General features: G+C 35.0%; 1 protein-coding gene across 2 annotated transcripts in view; it reads right to left on the bottom strand.

Annotated features, from left to right (window-relative positions):
- LOC149781146 (45 kDa calcium-binding protein-like) overlaps positions 1-13,562 on the bottom strand; it is a 31,170-nt gene that overhangs the window by 11,149 nt on the left and 6,459 nt on the right. For both annotated transcript variants that reach the window (XM_089935256.1, XM_089935255.1), the window contains exons 4-5: positions 11,713-11,871; positions 2,780-2,955 (exon numbers count right to left, since the gene is read on the bottom strand). In XM_089935256.1, the coding sequence (XP_089791382.1) occupies positions 2,780-2,955; positions 11,713-11,871 (335 nt within the window). The remainder of the gene's footprint in view (positions 1-2,779; positions 2,956-11,712; positions 11,872-13,562) is intronic.

Raw genomic sequence — 13,562 nt, 5'->3', positions numbered from 1 at the left:
AGGTCTTATTGGAAAAATAGTTGTCAATACACTGTAAATAAACAGCCTGGTGAAAGAGAGATCACTGAAAACTTCTGGTAAATGCTAACAGGTGGCAATAGAGGATGAAATAAACACCAGTTAAATGTCTTGCTATGTGAAACCAATTAAATGTCTTGCTATGTGAAATTCATGTAATAAACACCAGTTAAATGTCTTGCTATGTGAAATTCATGTTCTAATCCTTTAATTCCATTTCAGTGCAAACATTATAATTACAACATACATGTATTCTGTTCTATGAAAACATGAAAAGAGTCAATCGACCATCACATCAAAACCTGCAAGTAGTTCTGTGAGAACCTAATTACATGCCGGCTTTTTCTGATCAACAGCTTGGGGAAGTGTTTGTTGCCTTAAAAATATTAAGAGACCTTTTGTCTCTATGTCAATCCCTTTATTAGTGTGGGGTTTTCTTTTATGGGTCCCTCCATAACTCACGCTCTCGCTTATATTGCGATCAACGATTTTGGACTACACTGTGCATGAATTATTGAGGGAGAGGTATATTTGGATATCAGCATTTTCATTTAGGACCAATCAGTTCACTTTCGATGTCTTTGGTAAATCGCAATGACAATATCATCATCCAATCAAAAGTAGTGATAATAATATTTTCAAAATGGCAATTGTGGCACAAATGCTGGAAATAAAACTGGCATTATTTTCACTTAGGACCAATTTGTGACAAATTTAACCTGAATTCCAAATATTTACTTTCAGGAGGGGGTCTATTTATTAATCTGTACCACTAGCTTGTCACATTTTCTGCACAAACGTTTGCAATATTTGTTTACCTTGTTAGCATGATTGAATTACACATAAAATTGTTATGCTAGCAAATTCATAATGTTTTGCCCAAACAATGTTCTGTATTCCTGAGAAATAATTGTTATTCTGTGATATGTTCAATGAAAAACACGTATTTTATTATGCATGCAATCTTTGTTTTGGGGGTAATTTATATATTGGAGGCACCATCAGTTTTCAATGTGATATGTGCAGGGATAGTTTTTCAATAATAAACAATCCGTATTATTACTTTTTAAATGAAGTAAGTTTAACTTGACATTAAAAATACCTGCTTACTATCTCATGTAAAGATGGCACTTCAGTATATTGTATGGTTTAATTTTCACTTGTTTTATGCAAGAATTTTAGTGATTGGTTATATATTTGGAATTAAAAGTGGAATAATATGACTCAACATTCAGTATTTCTTGAATTACATATCTTAGCAATAATTATTAATTACATGAGTATTACATGGCAATTACAACCGAACATTAGATTTGCTCCAACAGGCACCAAGGTTTGTTTCACACTAACCTTATACAAATCAGCCTCCAAAAGCAGTAGGAAAATTAATGTAGTTATTCTATAAACAGAAAATTATCTAAAGCAATCGTATTTGAAAGTAAACTTTCTTTGCTGTAAATAAAAACATTTAGTAACTTTCTGTATTAAAGAATGGACAGCTTATTTATTTTTACAAAGTGGTATTGGGATTACATAAAACTATTCCTGTATACTTGTATGACTTTAACATTTTCTTTTCAAGAAATGATCATCCAATTCCAATAGTAATTTTGCTGATTTGATTTTTTGTTTTTGGGACTTTACTGTTACCTCTATGAATATACTTGCATTTTAATAGCAAATTTTGATCACTACTGTGAGATAATACACTGCTGTTGTGACTTGGTTATCATGATGAGTCATAGAATAGAGGGTGCACAATAAGAGAACATGTAAATTATATTAAGACTTGAATAAATCCTTAATTTCTCATTGAGTTTCTGTTATCTAAATACTTAAATATACACTTTGTTGACATGTAAGTGTATAATGTAATAGCCATAATTTCTGTATGGGCTTCATATGCTACAAGACATCTTTCTATAAACCACATTATTATGCTGCAACCAATTTCAATTAATGTGTAGCTGAAGTCCATGATGAGATAGAAAGTTGATAATGAAAGTGACCTGTCATGAAAATTATAATATCATGAAAGTCTTTTGGTGAAATATCGATATGGCCATCCACTCAAGCAATAACACAATTTTCATACTGGACAAAAGATCAACATCACTTTCATTTCTGACCAATCAGGCACCATTACAATTCATTGAGATTTTCAAGATGGCCACCATGCTACAATTGTTGTTGTTGTTGTTGTTGTAGGGTTTAACGCCATTTTTCAGCACAAGATAGTCTATACATGGCAGTCATAATAAATGGTGAAGGAAGAACCTGGGAAAGAACCACCGACCCACGAGAAGCTACTGGCAAGTTTTTGCACATAACCACATTAGCCGAATCCGAGACTCGAACTCATGCAGACAGAGGTGAGATGGCAGTGGTCCGTGATGGTGAGTGCTTTAGACCACTCGGTCACTCGGGGCCCCATACAATTTTTGATTGTGCCTAACATACAAAACAAAATTTACAAATCCAATATAAACTGTCAGTTTTGATTTTTACATCACGATGGTTAGCCTGATGCAATGCTACTGAGTATTAAATTTACAAATATTGATTTCAAAATGTGAGAAAAAAAACGTTCAAACACATGTGTTACTGTAACAAAATAATTAATTCACTGATTCTACTGAATGATGCAATGTTCGCAAGACTCAGCTTAAATAATTAATAATTCTAAAATCCTCAAAAAGGAGAAGAAAACTGACTAATCTTCCAGTTAATTTCGATAAATACAGCCATGTAATTTGTGTACCTCTAGTTCCTCTTTTGTGGCTTTTCCATCATGATTTGAATCAATCCGTCCTTGGAACTCCTTTAGTCTATCTGCCTGCCAATTTTTGTCCAATTTTTTCTGCTCCTCATCATCAAATTCGGCTAGCGGGAAGGAAATGAATTCCTTTTTAGTAAGAGCACCATCTTCATCTTTGTCTATGAATAATAATAATAATAATAATAATAATAATTATAATTATGTGGACTTAGTACAGCACCCAATCTTTCGAAGCTCTAAGCACTTTTCAATACTAGATAATACATAAAAGCATATACAAAGACAAGATTACAAGAACAATTACAAAAAAATTACACTGACAATAATTAAGGAAGTAAACATTATTAACTCATTAAGTCTGTTTGTGTAGCTGAAGGAGGTATGTTTTAAAAGCACTTTTGAATGAGAAAATGGTCGCATATGTCTAAAATCTATGGGTAATTCATTCCATGTACCTGAAGGAGGTATGTTTTAAAAGCACTCTTGAATGAGAAAATAGTACCATGTCTAAAATCTATGGGTAATTCATTCCATGTAGCTGGGTAATTGATTCCATATAGCTGAAGGAGGTATGTTTTAAGAGCACTTTTGAATGAGAAAATGACAGCATATGCCTAAAATCTATGGGTAATTCATTCCATGTAGCTGAAGGAGGTATGTTTTAAAAGCACTCTTGAATGAGAAAATAGTACCATGTCTAAAATCTATGGGTAATTCATTCCATGTAGATGAAGGAGGTATATTTTAAAAGCACTCTTGAATGAGATAATGGTCGCATATGTCTAAAATCTATGGGTAATTCATTCCGTGTACCTGAAGGAGGTATGTTTTAAAAGCACTCTTGAATGAGAAAATAGTACCATGTCTAAAATCTATGGGTAATTCATTCCATGTAGCTGGGTAATTGATTCCATGTAGCTGAAGGAGGTATGTTTTAAGAGCACTTTTGAATGAGAAAATGACAGCATATGCCTAAAATCTATGGGTAATTCATTCCATGTAGCTGAAGGAGGTATGTTTTAAAAGCACTCTTGAATGAGATAATGGTCGCATATGTCTAAAATCTATGGGTAATTCATTCCATGTAGCTGGGCCATGGTACACAAAAGAACATTGTCCATTTGATTGTTTCAACAGTGTGAACAATAAGAAAAGTAAGTTTCAAGATAGGGTGTAAACATGGGAGAAGTCAGAAAGGTAGATTGGACTGGGACTAGTCAATGAAATGTGGCATAGTGAACAAATCATCAAATTCTTCTAGTAGGAAGAAAATGTGGTATAGTGAACAAATTTTGTTTCTGATTCGCAATCAAGTAGCGACAATTACAGAGCTGTGGGGAGGTGTGCTCAGTTCTTTGTACTCTAAGAATGATCCAAGCAGCCATGTTTTGAACTTTTTGAAGTTTCTGTATAGATACTGAGATGAACCAGACAGAAGTGAAAGTACTTGAAAGTACTAAGGAACACCAATGTTTTAGTGGCATCAATCGAAAGAAAACTGCAAATGGAGCTGATGTTTCTCAGCTCCAGATATGCAGCCTTGCACATGTTCATGACATGTTTCTGCAATGAGAGCATACTGTTGAGAGTGACACACTGGTTTTGTATTGACTCTCAATTTAATGTTGGTACTGCTGATACAGTACTTTCAATGGAATTGCAAGACAACAGGTTCTAGAATCTAGATTCCTGGGTACAAAACACAGAAGCTGCATAGCATTGTAATGTCACTGATACAATAACACATTCTACTTTGGCATGTGTAATGTCACTGAAACAATAACACATTCTACCTTGGCATGTGTAATGTCCCTGATACAATAACACATTCTACCTTGGCATGTGTAATGTCCCTGATACAATAACACATTCTACCTTGGCATGTGTAATGTCCCTGATACAATAACACATTCCACCTTGGCATGTGTAATGTCACTGATACGATAACACATTCTACCTTGGCATGTGTAATGTCACTGATATGATAACACATTCTACCTTGGCATGTGTAATGTCACTGATACAATAACACATTCTACCTTGACATATGGTAGTACTGTGGTGGTAAAAAGCTGGTAAAGACTGGGTGCAAAATGACATGGATACATTTTCTGTCTTTCATTTATTAATGTACACGAAATGTTATAACAATGTAAATAACCAATTATAACACAATTTAAGCAAAATGACAGTTCTGTGAAAAGAAAATGAATAAGTCAGCATAAACAGAGTAAACCCCTAATTTACGCATAGTATGCATTTATGAGAAATGTCTCACATGTCAAATTCATGCGACTTGAAGTGATTGGTTTCAGCTGAATTAAAAAATTGAGGGATTGCATTCCTTAGACCTCATATTTATGATACCAATAGTATCCAATGCTTTATTTATTAGGTAACAAAAACATCTGTAAACATATTTATTCAGTTACATTATTAGAAATGGACAATAAAAATGCAAAATGGACAACAATCTTCAATTCATCCATCAATGGATAGCCAAATCTTCACTCAGTCAAACACATTTAAAAAAATGGCAGTTCCTGCCTGAGAATCAATGCTATACATTCATGTATATATATGAATGATGTGTTTCATGGTAAGTATTTTTCTGCTTTTGTCTTAAGCATGTAAACACAAGACTTGGGTAAGTCGAATATGCGTAAATCTGGAATATACTATACAAGACACTGGGAAATCTTTGGTGATCCTTAAAATACAAAGTTAAATATTTGATATAAACTACACTCTTTTGAAAATATAAGACCTTCCAAGATGGAACATCATAAAGCAATCTATCATACATCACAAGGTAAAATGGCTGCTTCTGTTAGTTGTCTTTCACTACACACCAGGCCCACAGAGGGTTACCAATAAATGACATCAACACACTTTGGTTATTTAGTCTTCTTGACTTGTGTATAAAGCATTCGTTTATGATCAGCAGACATTCTTAAACAATGAGAAACAAGTATGCACTTTTCATCACACAGCTTTCACTACAAAAGTAAAAGGATTTTGGACCAAAATCCAGTCTATTTGATATTCTGGACCTGTCTACACATATCAGGTGTAGCTAGAGCAAATAATGATGGGTGCATCACAGAGGGCCTGCTCCATTTATAACACATTCAAGACAAATCGTTGCTTGGCTCCTGAAGTTTTATATGTATGTTTCTTGTACACGAAAAAGTATTTTTTTCTTCTTAAAAGTATGAAAAATAACTCATAAAAAGTTTATTCTGGGATCGGGTAGGTCTTCGCCAATGTCGCAAACTTGGATTGTTTTTCCTTATTGGCAGCCATATGGCGTTTTTTTTGTTGGCGACGTTGTTGGCTGTTTAAACTTTTATATATAACCATTGGTTTGGCAAGAGCATCCTAACACTAAATCTGCTACATTAGTGAATCCAAAAGACACAATTTCAAGTTGACTTGAACAGCCCAGAATAGAAACCTGGGAATGCTGTGGTTTTTTTTAATGATCTTGACCTCTCTTTTTTCTAGTAATATCTTTATCTCCTTATTGGCCTCATTGGGTCGACTGGAGTCTCCATCATGAAGGAAACAGATGAGAAGGGAGGTGCTGGCTGAACAAGATGTGGAAGAGAAAGAACTTAGCGGTAAAGGAGATAAGTCACTGTTTGGAATTGGGAGGTCCAGAAGAGGAGAAAACCTATTTTTTCTCTCTGTTTCTTGCCTGTCTGCAAGAAGGAGGGTGAGACAATCTCCTATTATTTAGTCTGCCTCTATAAGGTTGTCACATCTGAGTATAACTTCTATCATATATCTGATGCTTGTCATCACATCCCTGAAGGAAGCACAAAGTCGCTATGTGTTATGGTTTGAGCAAAGCAGAATGCACTAGAGAATACTGTCTTCTTGGAACTAGGTTGGAGGAGACCATTAGGAACATAACTACAGCATGATGGGCAGCCCTAATAATGACTTGGGAGATGTGACTGACAACATCCCAAGTGTGATCCTTCTCTACCACATGGTACACTGTGAGAGACATTAAATCCAAATGAGAGGAAATAGAAACAATACTTCTGAATAAGCTCTTAAGTTGTGTTGAAATTTGTCTGTCCAAATTCCAGAGCTGAGATATTTATGGCAGTAAAATCTTTGTCAAGGCTAGGCACATGTGTATGATAGGTGTTAGCATAAGACCTGCATCAATACTTAGAAAAGGTGACAGTTGACTTGCTCAAAAAAGTTCCTTATTATTACCAGGATCGCTAATTTTTTCAGGAAAAAGACCAACTATTTCTGCAATCTTCAAAGACTGAAGAATACTTAGTTTATATCAAATAAAATCTTGACTTTGCATTTTATGATTATAACTGGCAGTGGGGGACAATCTGTAGAAGGTAGGATACATTGATTTCTTCCATGGCAGCTTTCAAACTTAATTCAGTTCTTTCCATGGCAGGATCAGAATTATCAGGAGAGTCCAGGTTGTAATGATCGTTGACCTGAGGGTCCTTTTCATCAAGTGGACATGTCATACCATATGACAAAAATGACAATATTTCATCAGAATTCATTACCGACAATTTTACACACTAGAAGCCTAAGAAAGGTGGTTCTGTGATATTCCAGATGGCTTGTGTACTAATATGATGGTCTGGTATAACAGGCTGGGTCAGCTGAGACTGTTTGGGTGGGACAGATGACAGGGGTGATATGATTTATAGGTTTGACTGGTTAGACTGCTGTACTTGTGCATATTAAAGAGCATTATGGACACAGTTGAGTTGGTTGCACAACCAGAATGACAGCCTGGGTAGCAAGGTCAGCAGAGGACATTTTTGCTGATGGTACACATGAATGATGTGACCCAATAACTGTATGGTTCTGTCGATAGCCAGGACTGCAAATATATTATTGTGGTTGGCTTGCTGGCTGAATGACTGTATGATTCTGTCCACTGCCAGGACTGCAAGTATATTTTACTGTGGTCAGTTTATTAGTCAGATTGGCTGGACTGGTTTGTTGACAGATGGAGCAGAAATAAATTGCCATAAGAATGATGTTGATTAAGTCAGTCAGCAAAATAAAAGAAACACTTCCATACATCTGACTTTGTCACCTATACCATGTCTGGGCAGGGAGCTGGACTTATGCCTAGTGGGTTGCCCAGATTTGTATAAGGCAACTTTATAATATTGACTTGTCAGCATTCTTTCTGAAAAAGCTTTATGAATCATATTGATCACCCTCAATTCTGGACCTGTTGGTGCCTATAATACGTCCTTTGCATGATGCAGTTTAACAGGTGTAGGGGAGGCATTCCCACATACCCTGAAGGGAAGGCATTCCCACATACTCTGTAGGGGAGGCATTCCCATATACCCTGTAGGGAAGGCATTCCCACATACCAGTAGGGAAGGCATTCCCACATACCCTGTAGGGGATGCATTCCCACATACCAGGCTAAATTAGATAATGAGTCAGAGGGAGGCTAAATTTGGATCAAGCCCTTTTTCTTTGCTGTTGAGCTGTTTTTGAAGTGCATTTGGATCATACATCTTCTGTGCAAAAGAAGCACATCTTACAGGTTTCAGACGATGAGCATTAATTTTAGGCAAGGCAGGATTTGTTAACTGCCACTGCATTTGTTATCATTTAATAGCCATTTTTTGTCTCAGACTATCTGAAAACTATAAGAACAAAACTCACCAGGTACAAGTACAACATTAGATAATGGCTATTGAATATCAAATATATTTATTTCTGTTTGACATCATATATCAACAGTAGTCTGTGAATTTTAAAAGAAAACAGGTACTGATTGAATTAAACAAGGATAGAATGAAACAGATGGCTGGAATAGGTGAAACTATAAAAAGGAACAGTCTATTATGATACTACATAGCTGTAATATGGTGTTGCCAGTATAAATATTAACTGTGCATCAGTCTAGAGGTTTAACTTCCTGATGTGCACAGGATTTATCCATTAATTCAGTAATTTAGCATCACTTTTGAATTTACTTACTGTGCAATATCAATTTTCTTTACAGTGGTAAATTTATTGTGGACACTGGATGGGTATTGAGTATACTTTATTTCAGCATGCAGGGGAAGATATGATTTGATTGGTTATCATGGCAACCAAATCCTGCCTGGAATGCATAAAAATCATGACAAAATTACATATTTTTAGTATTTCTTTATATTAAGCTTTCTACTTTCTTGCTGAATCAGTCAGGTTTTGAAAAATTTCAATTTATGATTGTGAAAAGTGAGATTTTCTAATTATTTGGCTTGGATTATCCAGATCTGACCAAATACAGGCACACCAGGTGTTTTGTTTTCATTTAAGTCTTAAGATTAATCATTTAAAATCAATATAGTTTATATTCGGTGATTATGTTATTCTACTAATATGGGTCTGAAACATTTCAAATATAACGAGTATTTCGGTCTAACATTTAATTTGTTGAATTTATACCAAATAGCTTGGTTACTATGGCAACAAACAAAAAATGCACTGATAATATTACTATCTTAAAGATGATTTTATACCAAATCTCCCTAATAGCAATGCCTGTGTTCAAGATGAAAAAAACTTGAAAGAAAACTGATGAATGACAAATAATTCATAAAAAGCTTGAAGGTAAAAGTTATATCATTTTTATGCATATTTATTGACATTCATTGGTGTAACCTTGATAACAATAATCTGGACTAGTTAAAAGGATGGCATATTCCGGTGTATATTATAAAAAAATCTTTGAAGTGTGCTATTCAAAATTTAAAACGACTTCACATTGCAAAATAAGACACGCTGTTATGTACAACTGTTGAGTTTAGATATGTTTACAAATTGAGACATGCTATTATGTACAACCGTTGAGTGTAGATATGTTTACAAATTGAGACACGCAACCGTTGAGTGTAGATATGTTTACAAATTGAGACATGCTGTTATGTACAACCGTTGAGTGTAGATATGTTTACAAATTAAGACATGCTGTTATGTACAACCGTTGAGTGTAGATATGTTTACAAACTGAGACATGCTGTTATGTACAACCATTGAGTTTAGATATGTTTACAAATTGAGACATGCTGTTATGTACAACCGTTGAGTTTAGATATGTTTACAAATTGAGACACGCTGTTATGTACAACCGTTGAGTGTAGATATGTTTACAAATTGAGACACGCTGTTATGTGCAACCGCTGAGTGTAGATATGTTTACAAATTGAGACACGCAACTGTTGAGTGTAGATATGTTTATAAATTGAGACATGCTGTTATGTACAACCATTGAGTGTAGATATGTTTACAAATTGAGACATGCTGTTATGTACAACCGTTGAGTGTAGATATGTTTACAAATTGAGACATGCTGTTATGTACAACCGTTGAGTGTAGATATGTTTACAAATTGAGACATGCTGTTATGTACAACTGTTGAGTGTAGATATGTTTACAAATTGAGACATGCTGTTATGTACAACTGTTGAGTGTAGATATGTTTACAAACTGAGACATGCTGTTATGTACAACCGTTGAGTGTAGATATGTTTACAAATTGAGACACGCTGTTATGTACAACCGTTGAATTTAGATATGATTACAAATTGAGACATGCTGTTAAGTACAACCGTTGAGTTTAGATATGTTAACAAATTGAGACACACTGTTATGTACGACCGTTGAGTGTAGATATGTTTACAAATTGAGACACGCTGCTATGTACAACTGTTGAGTGTAGATATGTTTACAAATTGAGACACGCTGTTATGTACAACCATTGAGTGTAGATATGTTTACAAATTGAGACACGCTGTTATGTACAACCATTGAGTGTAGATATGTTTACAAATTGAGACATGCTGTTATGTACAACCACTGAGTGTAGATTTAACTGAGAAGATGCTTTAATCCTGCAAAAAAACTAATGATTTGGTTCATAATTATTTTTTAGATTCATTCTTGCAGCCATATAAGTGATATTTATACATATACAGACTTTGTTTTGGTAGTACCGGGTATCTTAATACAGTCTGTCATCAAAGTTCTCAAAAGGTGTCATCATGTAGTAAAGGGGTTGGTGTTAAAAGGTGTCATCATGCAGTAAAGGGGTTGGCGTTAAAAGGTGTCATCATGCAGTAAAGGGGTTGGCGTTACAAGGTGTCATCATGTAGTAATGGGGTTGGCGTTAAAAGGTGTCATCATACAGTAAAGGGGTTGGCGTTAAAAGGTGTCATCATGTAGTAAAGGGGTTGGCGTTAAAAGGCGTCATCATGCAGTAAAGGGTAAAATGATGTGGTAACAAATTTGGACAAAATATCTGGGACAGATGACGGTTGGTATGATTTTTGGCGTTTGTGGTTTTTTTTTATCACAAAGGACAAAATATCTGAAATTTAACCAAAATACATGAAAATGTAGAATAGATTACACAGTATGACTGTTTGACTTATTGTACTATAAAAAAAACGGCTGGATCACTAACAAAAAGAATAAGAAATTCACAGTTAAAACTGACAATGTCCATTATATATATAGCACAGTACCATGGAAGGGGAGATAATATATATCCAGTATATAGCACAGTACCATGGGAGGGGAGATAATATAAATCCAGGATATAGTGCAGTATCATGGGAGGGGAGATAATACATATACAGTATACAGTGCAGTACCGTGATAGGGGAGATAATATATCCAGTATATAGCACAGTATTATGCAAGGTGAGGGGAGATAATCTGTAGGAGTTATTTCCTTTGTCTAAACAAAGTACAGACAGTGAGACTTCATGTCTATTGGAGGGAAATATTCTGGAGGTAGCAGAAGTAATTCCTAATGCTAATGTGATTGGGTAATTTATTTGATGGAGAAACAAAATATATAGAATGAAGAGTTTGAGGAACTTAGTGGATAAGTCAATCACCAAGTGAGTTCATTATTGACTGCAGCATGCTCTTCAAGGTCTGTGGACTCTGTTCAGGATGTCGGAAGGCAAAGAACTCTGATTCACTTAGTTTGTTGTCTATTGGGTCCTGGTCAGCATCAGTCCACTTAAATTTGTACCTTATAAGCTGTTCTCTCTCTGGAAAATAATAATATTAATACTAATAACCATAACAACAACAAAAACAACAATAAAAAAGTAACAACCCAGTATAAATCTGTTTATCTAAACCTTAAACATTTAAAGTACCTTATGTACCAAACAGCATTTTGAATTAATGTAAAACAAGTTACACAACAACCACATGCTGGAACTACAAAAGACTGATGTTCCCTGGGTAGCTCTGATAAATGGAATTGTACTATAATAATAATAATAATAATAATAACTGATATGTTGTTGTTGTTGTTTTGGGTTTAATGCCATTTTTCAGCACATGTAGGTTATACATGATGAGCAGTATAAATGTTCGAGGAAGAACTCTGGAAAATCACAGTATGACTCACCAACCCACAGGAAGCAAGCTTCTCATCCGCTGACACTGCCAAATCCAAGACTCAAATCAATATGGAAAGAGGTGAGATGTCAGTGATTGATAAAGGAGAGCACTTGAGACCACTCTAGCCACCTTAGCCCCTAATGACATGAATATTTTAATAAACTTAACATTTTCAAATATTAAAATGGTGACATCATGCCTTTCATTTGCATTTGTTCTTTAAATCTCATTTCTGTAGTTAACTAAATCTTTAAAGGTTCTCAAAATTGGATGAAAAACATCAAAAGCAAAACAGGGAGAACTACCTAAAAATTTAACTTTTACATGGTGAGTAGCACCAAACATAAAAAAATTCACCTGGTAGATTGCCTGTTTCACCACCAGCTCCTTATGGTCAGAATCCACTGGCACCAATGAGTTTGTGTTCAAAAGTACCCCTCAGGAAAGGCCACCTGGCTAATGCAACCAGTAGCCAGCATATTATTGCAATAATATAAAATTTACCCCTCACAAGCAGCCAAATTTTACTTTAACATGTATCCAGAACCAGTATTTTATTCATAACATGTGTTAAATAACCCGATTTCTGTTTCCTGATGTCAGGTTTTCGTTACTAAAAGAAGTGTTGACTAAAGTACATGTACAACTAAGGTTAATATTGTATCATTTATGCCTCATGAGAAGCCACATTCATTCCATAAAGCTGAGAAAGACTGAAATTTTAATCCATACAAAAGTGTAAGTACATGTAATCCAATTAGCCTTACTGTTGTGTTATCATAAGATGTCCAGTTTAGTCACTCTGACAATTGTTAAGATTACAATTATTGAACAGTAGTAACAGCTGAGAAGTGGCAGCATTGATGTACAATACACAAGTCAGCAGGAAAATGGTTTGATAGCCTTAATGGCTTCCCTTAGTAAGATGCTGAGCTTGTTCACTTTGATAATTAGTGGCTATTACTTAGCTGACAATAATTGTCAGGATTACAAATCTTAACAGCTGTGAGGTCAAATCTGCGTGATGTAAATGGTACATATTGAAGCTGTTTTGGCTTCTCTCACTTAGTGTAAAGAAATGTATAAAAACAATAGGCTACCAGACTGCGAGTAACGAATCAAGTGACAAGATCACTTCCTTTAAAAACACACGACAATTTGTTTAGATGCCAAAAAATTGTTTTACCAGTATTATTGTTGGCAACTTAACTTGCTGCAAAAAGATCAACATGTCATCGAGGAAAAGAACAGTTCTCAGTTTAGAAGAGAAAGTGAAAGTAATTCAACTGACCAAAAGGGGAAGGGGAAGCGAGAATCCTTGCAGATAACT

Source organism: Sinohyriopsis cumingii, chromosome 15, assembly GCF_028554795.1.
Source record: "Sinohyriopsis cumingii isolate HCF-2022 chromosome 15, ASM2855479v2, whole genome shotgun sequence".
Taxonomy (NCBI): Eukaryota; Metazoa; Mollusca; class Bivalvia; order Unionida; family Unionidae; genus Sinohyriopsis; species Sinohyriopsis cumingii.
The sequence above is the reverse complement of the archived record's forward strand: the minus strand, read 5'-3'. Positions and strand labels throughout refer to the sequence as shown.